The sequence below is a fragment of the Echinococcus granulosus genome, assembly GCF_000524195.1.
Source record: "Echinococcus granulosus chromosome Unknown EG_S00133, whole genome shotgun sequence".
Classification (NCBI taxonomy): domain Eukaryota; kingdom Metazoa; phylum Platyhelminthes; class Cestoda; order Cyclophyllidea; family Taeniidae; genus Echinococcus; species Echinococcus granulosus.
Genome location: NW_020170513.1, coordinates 199,935 through 215,370, shown reverse-complemented (window position 1 = coordinate 215,370; position 15,436 = coordinate 199,935). Strand labels below are relative to the sequence as shown.

At 42.7% G+C, this 15,436-nt stretch overlaps 2 protein-coding genes across 2 annotated transcripts; one reads left to right on the top strand and one right to left on the bottom strand. All coding sequences in view use genetic code 11, as the record gives it.

Moving 5' to 3' along the window:
* Positions 1-4,000: 4,000 nt before the first annotated feature.
* On the bottom strand, positions 4,001-9,861 carry EGR_09143 (hypothetical protein; the record flags this gene model as incomplete). The annotated part of the gene is made up of 3 exons (XM_024498392.1): positions 4,001-4,252; positions 7,270-7,327; positions 9,710-9,861. 3 exons carry the CDS (start codon positions 9,859-9,861, stop codon positions 4,001-4,003), a joined length of 462 nt encoding a protein of 153 aa, XP_024347214.1.
* Positions 9,862-13,032: 3,171 nt separating this feature from the next.
* EGR_09142 (hypothetical protein) lies at positions 13,033-13,518 on the top strand (the record flags this gene model as incomplete). The annotated part of the gene is made up of 2 exons (XM_024498391.1): positions 13,033-13,125; positions 13,384-13,518. The coding sequence occupies 2 exons, from the start codon at positions 13,033-13,035 to the stop codon at positions 13,516-13,518; spliced, it is 228 nt and encodes a 75-aa protein (XP_024347213.1).
* Between the last annotated feature and the right edge of the window lie 1,918 nt (positions 13,519-15,436).

The following is a 15,436-nucleotide window of genomic DNA, read 5'->3' as shown; positions in this document are numbered from 1 at the left end:
GTAGAGGAGGTAGCCAGTTGGGAGGTATGCCAAGAGGCACTTCTCGTCAGGGCACTTGTTACCAGAGCAGCCTCATTTAATTGCAGGTAAATGACTCAAAAATTCGGCAGTTTGCCTTTTATTTTCTTCATCTAAATTAAAACACTTGCATCCTTATCGCATTATGTGGTGCCCAGAATAGGTGATGAGCTGTGGCAGTCACAAATTTGCCTCAGCTTTTGTGTCAGTGGAAGGGCTGTAGAGGGGCCCCCAATGTGGAAATAGATAGAGTGGATGTGAATGCAAGATCATATTGTTTCCTAAAAAGAAAAATGAAGGAGATGCCTCTCAGCTTGGGTTGGACGAACTTCTGTCACAGACGCACTTTTGGCGCCAAAACAAAAGGCGGTGTGGCACGTGGGACCGTTGGCATCATTAACTAAGGAAGCAGAAATGCGAGTATATGGAAAAGAGTGCTCTAAAATAGCCTTCACAGTTGCAATTGTTGTGTATTTTTCCCCTCTGTTGGGAACTTGACGCGCCACCACCCTGGGAGGTAAGGGCTCATCTACGCTGTTCTACGATGGGTGTGCTTCGTGGGTGGAGGGCAACGAAACAAGACACCTCTTGCGATATTTAAAAAATGCCAAATTTTTTTCCTTGCATTTCTACAATGATGTTCTCGTGTCCTTCCATCCTTACCGCCGCCACAGTTAAAATTCGAATTCAGCTTTCAGCTACGGTTTCTCCCACCGGGTCCACAACAGCTTCCTTCGCACTTTGATTGCGCCTATGAAATTTATAATCTTTTCAAAATAGTAATTACATTACATAGTCAATAAAAACTGTTTTTTTTGTTGGGCAGAACAGTTGTGTCTCATTTTTGACTTAATGTAGTGCAATTTTGGCAGCAGTTAGAGAATCCATGGAGAGGGTTAAATGAACAAGGAAATGAGAGGGGATAAATTGAGCAGTATATTTGAAATACTTTGTAAATCTGATATTATTACAGTTTGCTCATGATACTTTGCAGGCACTACAAGACGGGATTGACGCACCTGAGGCCTGTCAAGTGATAGCCATTTAGCCGCACGGCAGACAAAATCTACTCTTTCAGTTCACCATTTACGTTATTTAAATGGCAGACAGCCTATTTTTAAGGAGTTAAAAAGGGAAGGGGAAGGAGGAAGGAAGCGAGACATAATCTGACTTGTGAATGAGGAGAAACAAAATGAAGACAAGGGTGGCAAGTGCCACAAGTTGTATTGAAGGGAGCCTGCACACCCTACTTATTATTGAGGGCAGTAGTATATCCATGTGCCTAACCATGTCACTTGGCCACTTCGCCGTTGTTGGTCGCTTGCATCTCTCTCGTGCGACTTCATCTAGGTTTAAGTCAAATAGGGATTTTGTGATTTAAAAGCTACAAAATTATGGTGAGAAGTAAAAAGAGCATTTGACTTTCCCCACAGTCTCCAGCTACTGCATTTGACACCGCAAGGCTTGCCATTACAGTTAAATTATCCTAGAATACTTGAATTCACTTTCTCCCAGGTGCTGATCTGCCAACCTAGACAAGCTTCCACTGCTTTGCCGTCTCCTTTTTACTCAGGAAATAAGCGCTACACGAAGGGTACTCACATCTGCGAAACGTGAAAGTCTCCCGTGGCAGTGTGCTAAGACACTTCAAAACTGCGAATGCTCACTAAGGATTGGATCCATCACTCCATGGAAAAATAGGTCTCCTTAGTCTCTTGCTCACTGCTAATGTTTTGGTATGCCAGTGTTAGGCATTCCACGTGCTTGCTGATCGCAGGGATGACTGTTGGAGATGTGAAGTCAAAATGCCAAAATGTCGTCAGTAATCCCATAACCAAAGTGTACCGCACTCGAGCTGTCCCGATGATGATATCCACAAGTTCAAGTTCTATGCATTCGTTCAAAGGAGCCTTCATTAAGCCTTATATGCTGCTGAATCAGAGTACGCGTAGTTCTGCTAGGCCTTTCAGCTGAAGGCGTCAGGACTCGAGTCGCATCCATTATCCACGCAGCAAAGTTGCCGTAGCATCTCTTTTACTAGCAGCTAACAGGATACGAAAAGTCGCGGTTTAACCGGAACGCCCCTGAAAGGGACAAAGTTCCTTGTTTCAAATCAAAACAATTAACATATTCATCTTCACTGAAAATGTTGAAACTCTTGAAAGGGTAATCAATTTTGATCGGTTCCATTGTTCTGGAGAGTCCTGTGTTTTGCTGACCAACTCTTCTTCCAACTTGTGCCAGTGGAATGAGTCTCGCTACTGTTGACAGAAAAAGGAACTGCTCTACTAAATTACCTACCACTCACCTCCTTATTGTTTTTTCAATCGCATTTTTGATGCCTTCAAAGATGTCACTTCCTCATCAAGCAAGTTGCATAAAATGTTGCACTACTCTAATGGCGTTAGTCGTCCACCCTATAATTACTTCAAGGAGTGACTGGCAGCCTTGAGGCATTTACTAAATCAACAATCCTGTTTCTTCTCTTAGACATTTAGGCAGGACTGCGAATTCATACCTCACACCAAGCGCTGGAGGGCGTTGTTTTAATTAACAACTGGCAGTCTCAACGACGAACAAATCCTTGCCACTACTAGTCATGAATACACTTGGTGGAGAACTGTGAAGGAAAATAGAGGAAGGAAATTTGAGTTTACAGGGTGGATGCAGACAATGTTTTGATAAAAAAAGCTGATAAGAAGTAGGCTAACGAGGAGCATGTCTGCGACCATTGGGGTATTTTGGTCATAAAAAGGTTGTCTTCACAAACGTGTTACCTTTGAGTGGCGGATTAGAGGCTAAATGTGTTCTGCCATCCCACAATCTGGTGAAAAGAAATGCATTTTTCCACTGGTGTGGAGGAATCGCCTCTACAATAGCAAAGAAGTGGAACAAGGCAATACCGGTCGCCGTGATTTTAAGTGATGTAACAAACTTGGAGGACCATTTGAAGTTCTTCCAGGAGGAAGCGTTAATTAATACCGTTGGTGAAGGCCTTTTGTACTGTTGGGGTCCATAGGAGAGAAAAAAGGCGGAAGTTTTAAATTACCTTAGCTGAAGAAGCAGAAGTCCGTTGTTTCACATGTCCACTTACCAAATCAAAGAGAGTGCCACCTACCGTCGTCATGGGTCCAAATGCATTCAGATTGAAGGGTGGATGTGCGTCAACCGATCGGTGCAGTAGCTCTCAGTGTGCTTTCCTCCATTTGTCTTTTTCGCCTCTGAATGTGCTCCGACTCCAAATTTGGTGCAGCCACAGAGCCGTCAAAGCCTTCCGTCACAGTCGCTGTTTAGCCTTCACCGACGGTCGGTGAGCAATGTGTGGCGGGTAGCAGATGGGTGCTTCCTCCAGCAAGGAGTTTAACCGATTGAACTCGACTGATAAATCCCCAAATAGCGGATTATTTTGTCAAGCAGGCCGTTTTTTGTCCTTATTATGAAAAAAGGACTGTTTTGTGGTCTTAGATGTAATTGAGGCGTTCTATTCAAAAGTGTCAAGTCGACAAAGCGCTGCTTTGACATTAAGAGGGAATGAAGGCTTCGTAAAAGGCTGCCGCGCACACCTTGAAAAAAATGTATCCAAATTGTCTACAACAGCTACCGAATTGTTGGTGTTCTTTGCTACTTCCCTTAGTTACTTTACAATCCCACTAGTTATGGCCAACTGGCTCACTTGCCACCCTTCCCACGCCCTACTCTCACAGGACCGCCTGCTTTGTGTGTGATGGACATCATTCACTAGGGATTGCCTAATTCCTAGGGAACAGATGCTTACTTCTTCGATTTGCCTGCATGAGAAGATGCAACTTGCACAGGTAAAGGGAAAAATACTTTCTCTTAGAAAGAGTCAGAACTAGTGGTTGGTGAACCAGCGGGAAGAAGACGGCAGAACTATGGATCGCACTTCTCATACCGACGCTGCTCTCAACCGCAAGAGAATTATATTTTTCGTCTTTTTTTGTCTTTTATGTTTTCAGCATAATTATGAATGCAACCATTTCTTTGACCATGACATTGCCAATTGATAGTCATCTGCGTGAAACAGAAAAGCCGGTGAGGTGAGACAAGTGAGATCGAAAGCAGGTTTGCCTCTCTCTTTGGGTGAAAGAAGTGTTGAAGGTAGATAATCTGCTTTATGAATGGCTACTCCTATCACTGAGGGATATATGATGTGGTAACTACTTAATAGAGCTATCACATCAAAAGAAATCATATTCAATTTTAATGAGTTTTTCTAAAGGATAAAAATTAAGATTAACAAAAAATAAGAAAATTTATTGGTTTGTTTAGCTGTGTAGCAGAGTACTAAGGGTATGTCTGTCTCCGAGATTTACACTACCACTCTGTGGTGTAGTCCTTCGACCATCCTGACCTACTAAGTAGTAAATAGTGAGTAGTATGCTTCCCACTTCAACCCCAGTTTATTACTATATAGAAGAAGACTTAGAAAGTGACACTGGCACTGCTATCTTTACATTTGTGAGATTTTTTCATCACTAGGAGCAAACAACCTGGCTTCAGTTGCCTTCGTTCCCACCTTTTCCCAATTTCACCCTTGCCTCCTCCAACTCGCATGAGTTCACCTGCCTGGCTAATGCAGATGCCAGGAAGGTGTAACGGAGGAGGTGAAATTTGCCTTTACGTCAGAGACGTCAAATTAGAGTGTCAACGAGAGTGGAGCACCTCGGCGTCGTACATTCGACAGCCACTACTTCCTCAAGCACCTCGTAGGTTTGAAGTAAAGGAACCTTTTAGGCTTTTGTAATTACTTATTTTGAGTTGTTTCCAAACACACTCACTCCTTATTAATTAAAATCAAGTGTAGAAGTGGGATTATGTGTTCCGCTTGACACAAAGATGATCCTGCGAGAAGTTCTCTCTGATGGCACTGCAGGTACCAGGATGGAACATTTCCCAGCGTCTTCGTAATTACCTATCCTTCGTCTGCAATACGATGGGGCTACTGATGGAGGAAGTCGCATTGGTTAGGTGGAAAAGTGGACAATACTCCAGTGGGACAAATAAAATTTCACGGAGAGTTATTTGTGACCTTCACTTTACTGCATCACCCTTCTGCAGACATACCGTACGCCAACTCATAAACAATGATTGAAAGGAAATATAATTAATGCCTGTCCATCAAAGTGGTGATAAGTAAACGAAAAAAAAAAAAACAGAAAGGCACGAAATAACAGACGGCGATAAGGGTATCTTTAAACTGTAGGGCATAATGAACAAAGGGATGGGTTGATACCTCCTTTCCACAAATAGCTGTTAAGAGGTCACAAAAGTAACAATAAAAGCCAACCATTTGATATGAAATGAGAAGTAAGGGACAGGATATCCTTACTTCTCTTTGAAATGGGTGCAGCAATGCCAGTCAACATGGCCTGGGGTGGGACATTGGCACACCTGGCACCTGGAAGTGCGGTGATTGGTCAATTCGCCTGTCCGGTAGACAGGAGCAATTGGCTGTCAAGGCGAACAATCCGAGTTTTGACAATCGCTATTGCTTTAGGCAGAGGAGACAATGAATCCAAACTGACCAATTAGTAACAGAATGGCAGAACTTCTTGTCTTTGGAGGTCAATTTTGCCATTTAGATGGGAACACTGAGTTGAAAAGTAGTAGAAATGAAATCTTTTTGGCAATGAGTCAAAAAAAATTTAAGAGGCTTGCAAAAGGATCATTTTCCCTTTTTCTTTACTCCAGTGGGTTCTCCTTGGAGTGGCAAAAAGACAGAGCAAATTGGAAGGGGAATGGTTTGTTTTTGAAAAGGGTGAGGATGAAAAAGATGCAACCACAGACTTTCCGCCATGCCGCAAGGTGACGCAACAAAAGAAGTAATCTGAAGAGCCTGCATAATTTGATGTATAGAAAAGCAAATGTTAAGTCATTGCATACCTCTCTGTTTCCTTTTTTGCTCCTTTTTGTAAGTAGTCTCCCAACTTTGTCTGGTGGCCACAAAAGGGACTACTCAGCACTGCAATATAACAAAAACTTTTCATCTTTTGCGATCTGCTGCTTAAAATGAATGCTTGAATGTTGTATACTTTGTTAAAATGTGTGCTCAATTACCCGGTCAAATCAGTCTCTGCCAGTTAAGCTTCCGCCTTGAGGCATGGGTTAGGCTCATAGCCTCCCAGCTCTTCCCTTTACGTCAGGGGGATAGGTTTACGTCTCCCACCCTGGAACGGCACGACTTTGGTCAAGGCTCAAAGGGTTGGGAGTGTCACGTTCTTTCTTGCATTTGACCGTGGGATTTATCTTTTTCAATGTTTCCTTAAAAATACTTTAACGGCCAATTTTATTCATGTCTTTTGAATTTTGTTACCATCTTTGTTGCCAAGGGATAAACGGCAAACATCAAGTCCTATTGCACAATCACCACCTTGGCTGCCTTGTGAAGCTGCAAATTCTTGAATACCTTGAATAATCACCGACTTTTCATAGCATTGATAAAGGCATCAAACGCTTGCCTAGTAAAGCAGGCTTTCTCTGGGTCCCTTTACTTCCCCAAATGCGTTAAAACGACTTCCAGTGGGCAATTACTGCTTCTTAACTCCCACTTGTTGAGTGAGTCCAATGCATTATTAAGATTGGGAACGAAGTCTTCCATTAGGCGATGCTGCACTATCTTGATATAACATACACCTTAACCGAGGAATACAAGCCGTTATCGAGGCACTCAGTTGCGAAGCGGTTTGCCTAACGGGAGGTGGTATCCAAATCCTCACCCTCTGCTAGAGCGTTTCATCGATGAAACTGCAAACCTAGTTTTGAAGATCCCCACTTTCTGAGTGGTTAAAATATCCTGTTAGGATTGAGCAGGAAGCCTGCAATTTGACGATGCTTCACCTCTGGAGGTTTGATGACATGCGTCTTAACCAAGACATGCAAGCAGGAGGCGAGTCAAGTGGTTACCCTTCTGCGTGTGTCTACTGCTTGGTAGTATCCAGATCCCTACCCTCCCTCATAGAGCGTCTCGTCGATCTAAATCAAACTTTGTGTTAAGGATTAGCATTGTGGTGAGCAATCATAGGAAAATATGTCTATTAGACTTATTTTTGACGGAACAAACATCTGCTTTTTATACAATGATAAGGTTAATAACTACGGAACCATCCCGAGAATGTCTGCTTGCGTGGCAAAGTAGTGCAGTCGACTTTGCGTCAGACGAAAAAAGTGCTTGTAGGTCAAACTGACCAAGGATTCATCCAAATTGGTCAATAAAATCGCCAAAATGTTTACCCATCTCATTCGAATTAGCATTGCAGATTTCATTGCTTTGGTGGGTGAATTTGGTGAACTGAAAAGGAAATATTGTCATTTGTGAAAATGTTTTGTTCTTTTTATAGCAATGGCAAATCCACCATTAAATTATTTTACGGGAACATTTCTTGGTTGAAGGACTGACGCTTGCGCCACAGAACTGATCAAATAAGTCACCACCACCATCCATCCATTCAATGACCACAAATGCAGTGATTGTCTTCACAACCAGAAGCATTGGCTGAAAACATAAGGTTTAATGTATTCATTTAGACCCTTAACCGATAGACGAACTCACATGTCACACATGGGTGACGCGTAAAGTTAAGCAAGGATCATGAAATCGGTGTGTCTCATGCACATGTAGAGGAGGTAGCCAGTTGGGAGGTATGCCAAGAGGCACTTCTCGTCAGGGCACTTGTTACCAGAGCAGCCTCATTTAATTGCAGGTAAATGACTCAAAAATTCGGCAGTTTGCCTTTTATTTTCTTCATCTAAATTAAAACACTTGCATCCTTATCGCATTATGTGGTGCCCAGAATAGGTGATGAGCTGTGGCAGTCACAAATTTGCCTCAGCTTTTGTGTCAGTGGAAGGGCTGTAGAGGGGCCCCCAATGTGGAAATAGATAGAGTGGATGTGAATGCAAGATCATATTGTTTCCTAAAAAGAAAAATGAAGGAGATGCCTCTCAGCTTGGGTTGGACGAACTTCTGTCACAGACGCACTTTTGGCGCCAAAACAAAAGGCGGTGTGGCACGTGGGACCGTTGGCATCATTAACTAAGGAAGCAGAAATGCGAGTATATGGAAAAGAGTGCTCTAAAATAGCCTTCACAGTTGCAATTGTTGTGTATTTTTCCCCTCTGTTGGGAACTTGACGCGCCACCACCCTGGGAGGTAAGGGCTCATCTACGCTGTTCTACGATGGGTGTGCTTCGTGGGTGGAGGGCAACGAAACAAGACACCTCTTGCGATATTTAAAAAATGCCAAATTTTTTTCCTTGCATTTCTACAATGATGTTCTCGTGTCCTTCCATCCTTACCGCCGCCACAGTTAAAATTCGAATTCAGCTTTCAGCTACGGTTTCTCCCACCGGGTCCACAACAGCTTCCTTCGCACTTTGATTGCGCCTATGAAATTTATAATCTTTTCAAAATAGTAATTACATTACATAGTCAATAAAAACTGTTTTTTTTGTTGGGCAGAACAGTTGTGTCTCATTTTTGACTTAATGTAGTGCAATTTTGGCAGCAGTTAGAGAATCCATGGAGAGGGTTAAATGAACAAGGAAATGAGAGGGGATAAATTGAGCAGTATATTTGAAATACTTTGTAAATCTGATATTATTACAGTTTGCTCATGATACTTTGCAGGCACTACAAGACGGGATTGACGCACCTGAGGCCTGTCAAGTGATAGCCATTTAGCCGCACGGCAGACAAAATCTACTCTTTCAGTTCACCATTTACGTTATTTAAATGGCAGACAGCCTATTTTTAAGGAGTTAAAAAGGGAAGGGGAAGGAGGAAGGAAGCGAGACATAATCTGACTTGTGAATGAGGAGAAACAAAATGAAGACAAGGGTGGCAAGTGCCACAAGTTGTATTGAAGGGAGCCTGCACACCCTACTTATTATTGAGGGCAGTAGTATATCCATGTGCCTAACCATGTCACTTGGCCACTTCGCCGTTGTTGGTCGCTTGCATCTCTCTCGTGCGACTTCATCTAGGTTTAAGTCAAATAGGGATTTTGTGATTTAAAAGCTACAAAATTATGGTGAGAAGTAAAAAGAGCATTTGACTTTCCCCACAGTCTCCAGCTACTGCATTTGACACCGCAAGGCTTGCCATTACAGTTAAATTATCCTAGAATACTTGAATTCACTTTCTCCCAGGTGCTGATCTGCCAACCTAGACAAGCTTCCACTGCTTTGCCGTCTCCTTTTTACTCAGGAAATAAGCGCTACACGAAGGGTACTCACATCTGCGAAACGTGAAAGTCTCCCGTGGCAGTGTGCTAAGACACTTCAAAACTGCGAATGCTCACTAAGGATTGGATCCATCACTCCATGGAAAAATAGGTCTCCTTAGTCTCTTGCTCACTGCTAATGTTTTGGTATGCCAGTGTTAGGCATTCCACGTGCTTGCTGATCGCAGGGATGACTGTTGGAGATGTGAAGTCAAAATGCCAAAATGTCGTCAGTAATCCCATAACCAAAGTGTACCGCACTCGAGCTGTCCCGATGATGATATCCACAAGTTCAAGTTCTATGCATTCGTTCAAAGGAGCCTTCATTAAGCCTTATATGCTGCTGAATCAGAGTACGCGTAGTTCTGCTAGGCCTTTCAGCTGAAGGCGTCAGGACTCGAGTCGCATCCATTATCCACGCAGCAAAGTTGCCGTAGCATCTCTTTTACTAGCAGCTAACAGGATACGAAAAGTCGCGGTTTAACCGGAACGCCCCTGAAAGGGACAAAGTTCCTTGTTTCAAATCAAAACAATTAACATATTCATCTTCACTGAAAATGTTGAAACTCTTGAAAGGGTAATCAATTTTGATCGGTTCCATTGTTCTGGAGAGTCCTGTGTTTTGCTGACCAACTCTTCTTCCAACTTGTGCCAGTGGAATGAGTCTCGCTACTGTTGACAGAAAAAGGAACTGCTCTACTAAATTACCTACCACTCACCTCCTTATTGTTTTTTCAATCGCATTTTTGATGCCTTCAAAGATGTCACTTCCTCATCAAGCAAGTTGCATAAAATGTTGCACTACTCTAATGGCGTTAGTCGTCCACCCTATAATTACTTCAAGGAGTGACTGGCAGCCTTGAGGCATTTACTAAATCAACAATCCTGTTTCTTCTCTTAGACATTTAGGCAGGACTGCGAATTCATACCTCACACCAAGCGCTGGAGGGCGTTGTTTTAATTAACAACTGGCAGTCTCAACGACGAACAAATCCTTGCCACTACTAGTCATGAATACACTTGGTGGAGAACTGTGAAGGAAAATAGAGGAAGGAAATTTGAGTTTACAGGGTGGATGCAGACAATGTTTTGATAAAAAAAGCTGATAAGAAGTAGGCTAACGAGGAGCATGTCTGCGACCATTGGGGTATTTTGGTCATAAAAAGGTTGTCTTCACAAACGTGTTACCTTTGAGTGGCGGATTAGAGGCTAAATGTGTTCTGCCATCCCACAATCTGGTGAAAAGAAATGCATTTTTCCACTGGTGTGGAGGAATCGCCTCTACAATAGCAAAGAAGTGGAACAAGGCAATACCGGTCGCCGTGATTTTAAGTGATGTAACAAACTTGGAGGACCATTTGAAGTTCTTCCAGGAGGAAGCGTTAATTAATACCGTTGGTGAAGGCCTTTTGTACTGTTGGGGTCCATAGGAGAGAAAAAAGGCGGAAGTTTTAAATTACCTTAGCTGAAGAAGCAGAAGTCCGTTGTTTCACATGTCCACTTACCAAATCAAAGAGAGTGCCACCTACCGTCGTCATGGGTCCAAATGCATTCAGATTGAAGGGTGGATGTGCGTCAACCGATCGGTGCAGTAGCTCTCAGTGTGCTTTCCTCCATTTGTCTTTTTCGCCTCTGAATGTGCTCCGACTCCAAATTTGGTGCAGCCACAGAGCCGTCAAAGCCTTCCGTCACAGTCGCTGTTTAGCCTTCACCGACGGTCGGTGAGCAATGTGTGGCGGGTAGCAGATGGGTGCTTCCTCCAGCAAGGAGTTTAACCGATTGAACTCGACTGATAAATCCCCAAATAGCGGATTATTTTGTCAAGCAGGCCGTTTTTTGTCCTTATTATGAAAAAAGGACTGTTTTGTGGTCTTAGATGTAATTGAGGCGTTCTATTCAAAAGTGTCAAGTCGACAAAGCGCTGCTTTGACATTAAGAGGGAATGAAGGCTTCGTAAAAGGCTGCCGCGCACACCTTGAAAAAAATGTATCCAAATTGTCTACAACAGCTACCGAATTGTTGGTGTTCTTTGCTACTTCCCTTAGTTACTTTACAATCCCACTAGTTATGGCCAACTGGCTCACTTGCCACCCTTCCCACGCCCTACTCTCACAGGACCGCCTGCTTTGTGTGTGATGGACATCATTCACTAGGGATTGCCTAATTCCTAGGGAACAGATGCTTACTTCTTCGATTTGCCTGCATGAGAAGATGCAACTTGCACAGGTAAAGGGAAAAATACTTTCTCTTAGAAAGAGTCAGAACTAGTGGTTGGTGAACCAGCGGGAAGAAGACGGCAGAACTATGGATCGCACTTCTCATACCGACGCTGCTCTCAACCGCAAGAGAATTATATTTTTCGTCTTTTTTTGTCTTTTATGTTTTCAGCATAATTATGAATGCAACCATTTCTTTGACCATGACATTGCCAATTGATAGTCATCTGCGTGAAACAGAAAAGCCGGTGAGGTGAGACAAGTGAGATCGAAAGCAGGTTTGCCTCTCTCTTTGGGTGAAAGAAGTGTTGAAGGTAGATAATCTGCTTTATGAATGGCTACTCCTATCACTGAGGGATATATGATGTGGTAACTACTTAATAGAGCTATCACATCAAAAGAAATCATATTCAATTTTAATGAGTTTTTCTAAAGGATAAAAATTAAGATTAACAAAAAATAAGAAAATTTATTGGTTTGTTTAGCTGTGTAGCAGAGTACTAAGGGTATGTCTGTCTCCGAGATTTACACTACCACTCTGTGGTGTAGTCCTTCGACCATCCTGACCTACTAAGTAGTAAATAGTGAGTAGTATGCTTCCCACTTCAACCCCAGTTTATTACTATATAGAAGAAGACTTAGAAAGTGACACTGGCACTGCTATCTTTACATTTGTGAGATTTTTTCATCACTAGGAGCAAACAACCTGGCTTCAGTTGCCTTCGTTCCCACCTTTTCCCAATTTCACCCTTGCCTCCTCCAACTCGCATGAGTTCACCTGCCTGGCTAATGCAGATGCCAGGAAGGTGTAACGGAGGAGGTGAAATTTGCCTTTACGTCAGAGACGTCAAATTAGAGTGTCAACGAGAGTGGAGCACCTCGGCGTCGTACATTCGACAGCCACTACTTCCTCAAGCACCTCGTAGGTTTGAAGTAAAGGAACCTTTTAGGCTTTTGTAATTACTTATTTTGAGTTGTTTCCAAACACACTCACTCCTTATTAATTAAAATCAAGTGTAGAAGTGGGATTATGTGTTCCGCTTGACACAAAGATGATCCTGCGAGAAGTTCTCTCTGATGGCACTGCAGGTACCAGGATGGAACATTTCCCAGCGTCTTCGTAATTACCTATCCTTCGTCTGCAATACGATGGGGCTACTGATGGAGGAAGTCGCATTGGTTAGGTGGAAAAGTGGACAATACTCCAGTGGGACAAATAAAATTTCACGGAGAGTTATTTGTGACCTTCACTTTACTGCATCACCCTTCTGCAGACATACCGTACGCCAACTCATAAACAATGATTGAAAGGAAATATAATTAATGCCTGTCCATCAAAGTGGTGATAAGTAAACGAAAAAAAAAAAAACAGAAAGGCACGAAATAACAGACGGCGATAAGGGTATCTTTAAACTGTAGGGCATAATGAACAAAGGGATGGGTTGATACCTCCTTTCCACAAATAGCTGTTAAGAGGTCACAAAAGTAACAATAAAAGCCAACCATTTGATATGAAATGAGAAGTAAGGGACAGGATATCCTTACTTCTCTTTGAAATGGGTGCAGCAATGCCAGTCAACATGGCCTGGGGTGGGACATTGGCACACCTGGCACCTGGAAGTGCGGTGATTGGTCAATTCGCCTGTCCGGTAGACAGGAGCAATTGGCTGTCAAGGCGAACAATCCGAGTTTTGACAATCGCTATTGCTTTAGGCAGAGGAGACAATGAATCCAAACTGACCAATTAGTAACAGAATGGCAGAACTTCTTGTCTTTGGAGGTCAATTTTGCCATTTAGATGGGAACACTGAGTTGAAAAGTAGTAGAAATGAAATCTTTTTGGCAATGAGTCAAAAAAAATTTAAGAGGCTTGCAAAAGGATCATTTTCCCTTTTTCTTTACTCCAGTGGGTTCTCCTTGGAGTGGCAAAAAGACAGAGCAAATTGGAAGGGGAATGGTTTGTTTTTGAAAAGGGTGAGGATGAAAAAGATGCAACCACAGACTTTCCGCCATGCCGCAAGGTGACGCAACAAAAGAAGTAATCTGAAGAGCCTGCATAATTTGATGTATAGAAAAGCAAATGTTAAGTCATTGCATACCTCTCTGTTTCCTTTTTTGCTCCTTTTTGTAAGTAGTCTCCCAACTTTGTCTGGTGGCCACAAAAGGGACTACTCAGCACTGCAATATAACAAAAACTTTTCATCTTTTGCGATCTGCTGCTTAAAATGAATGCTTGAATGTTGTATACTTTGTTAAAATGTGTGCTCAATTACCCGGTCAAATCAGTCTCTGCCAGTTAAGCTTCCGCCTTGAGGCATGGGTTAGGCTCATAGCCTCCCAGCTCTTCCCTTTACGTCAGGGGGATAGGTTTACGTCTCCCACCCTGGAACGGCACGACTTTGGTCAAGGCTCAAAGGGTTGGGAGTGTCACGTTCTTTCTTGCATTTGACCGTGGGATTTATCTTTTTCAATGTTTCCTTAAAAATACTTTAACGGCCAATTTTATTCATGTCTTTTGAATTTTGTTACCATCTTTGTTGCCAAGGGATAAACGGCAAACATCAAGTCCTATTGCACAATCACCACCTTGGCTGCCTTGTGAAGCTGCAAATTCTTGAATACCTTGAATAATCACCGACTTTTCATAGCATTGATAAAGGCATCAAACGCTTGCCTAGTAAAGCAGGCTTTCTCTGGGTCCCTTTACTTCCCCAAATGCGTTAAAACGACTTCCAGTGGGCAATTACTGCTTCTTAACTCCCACTTGTTGAGTGAGTCCAATGCATTATTAAGATTGGGAACGAAGTCTTCCATTAGGCGATGCTGCACTATCTTGATATAACATACACCTTAACCGAGGAATACAAGCCGTTATCGAGGCACTCAGTTGCGAAGCGGTTTGCCTAACGGGAGGTGGTATCCAAATCCTCACCCTCTGCTAGAGCGTTTCATCGATGAAACTGCAAACCTAGTTTTGAAGATCCCCACTTTCTGAGTGGTTAAAATATCCTGTTAGGATTGAGCAGGAAGCCTGCAATTTGACGATGCTTCACCTCTGGAGGTTTGATGACATGCGTCTTAACCAAGACATGCAAGCAGGAGGCGAGTCAAGTGGTTACCCTTCTGCGTGTGTCTACTGCTTGGTAGTATCCAGATCCCTACCCTCCCTCATAGAGCGTCTCGTCGATCTAAATCAAACTTTGTGTTAAGGATTAGCATTGTGGTGAGCAATCATAGGAAAATATGTCTATTAGACTTATTTTTGACGGAACAAACATCTGCTTTTTATACAATGATAAGGTTAATAACTACGGAACCATCCCGAGAATGTCTGCTTGCGTGGCAAAGTAGTGCAGTCGACTTTGCGTCAGACGAAAAAAGTGCTTGTAGGTCAAACTGACCAAGGATTCATCCAAATTGGTCAATAAAATCGCCAAAATGTTTACCCATCTCATTCGAATTAGCATTGCAGATTTCATTGCTTTGGTGGGTGAATTTGGTGAACTGAAAAGGAAATATTGTCATTTGTGAAAATGTTTTGTTCTTTTTATAGCAATGGCAAATCCACCATTAAATTATTTTACGGGAACATTTCTTGGTTGAAGGACTGACGCTTGCGCCACAGAACTGATCAAATAAGTCACCACCACCATCCATCCATTCAATGACCACAAATGCAGTGATTGTCTTCACAACCAGAAGCATTGGCTGAAAACATAAGGTTTAATGTATTCATTTAGACCCTTAACCGATAGACGAACTCACATGTCACACATGGGTGACGCGTAAAGTTAAGCAAGGATCATGAAATCGGTGTGTCTCATGCACATGATGATGGCAGAAAACCTGCAATTTACTCTTGCATCAAGTTGAGCTATGCGCCTTTGTCGTTTTTGCGAAGTGTTTTGCCCATTCTCTACATCCAGACATCCATTGCCCCTTCATCGTCACCCATTGCTC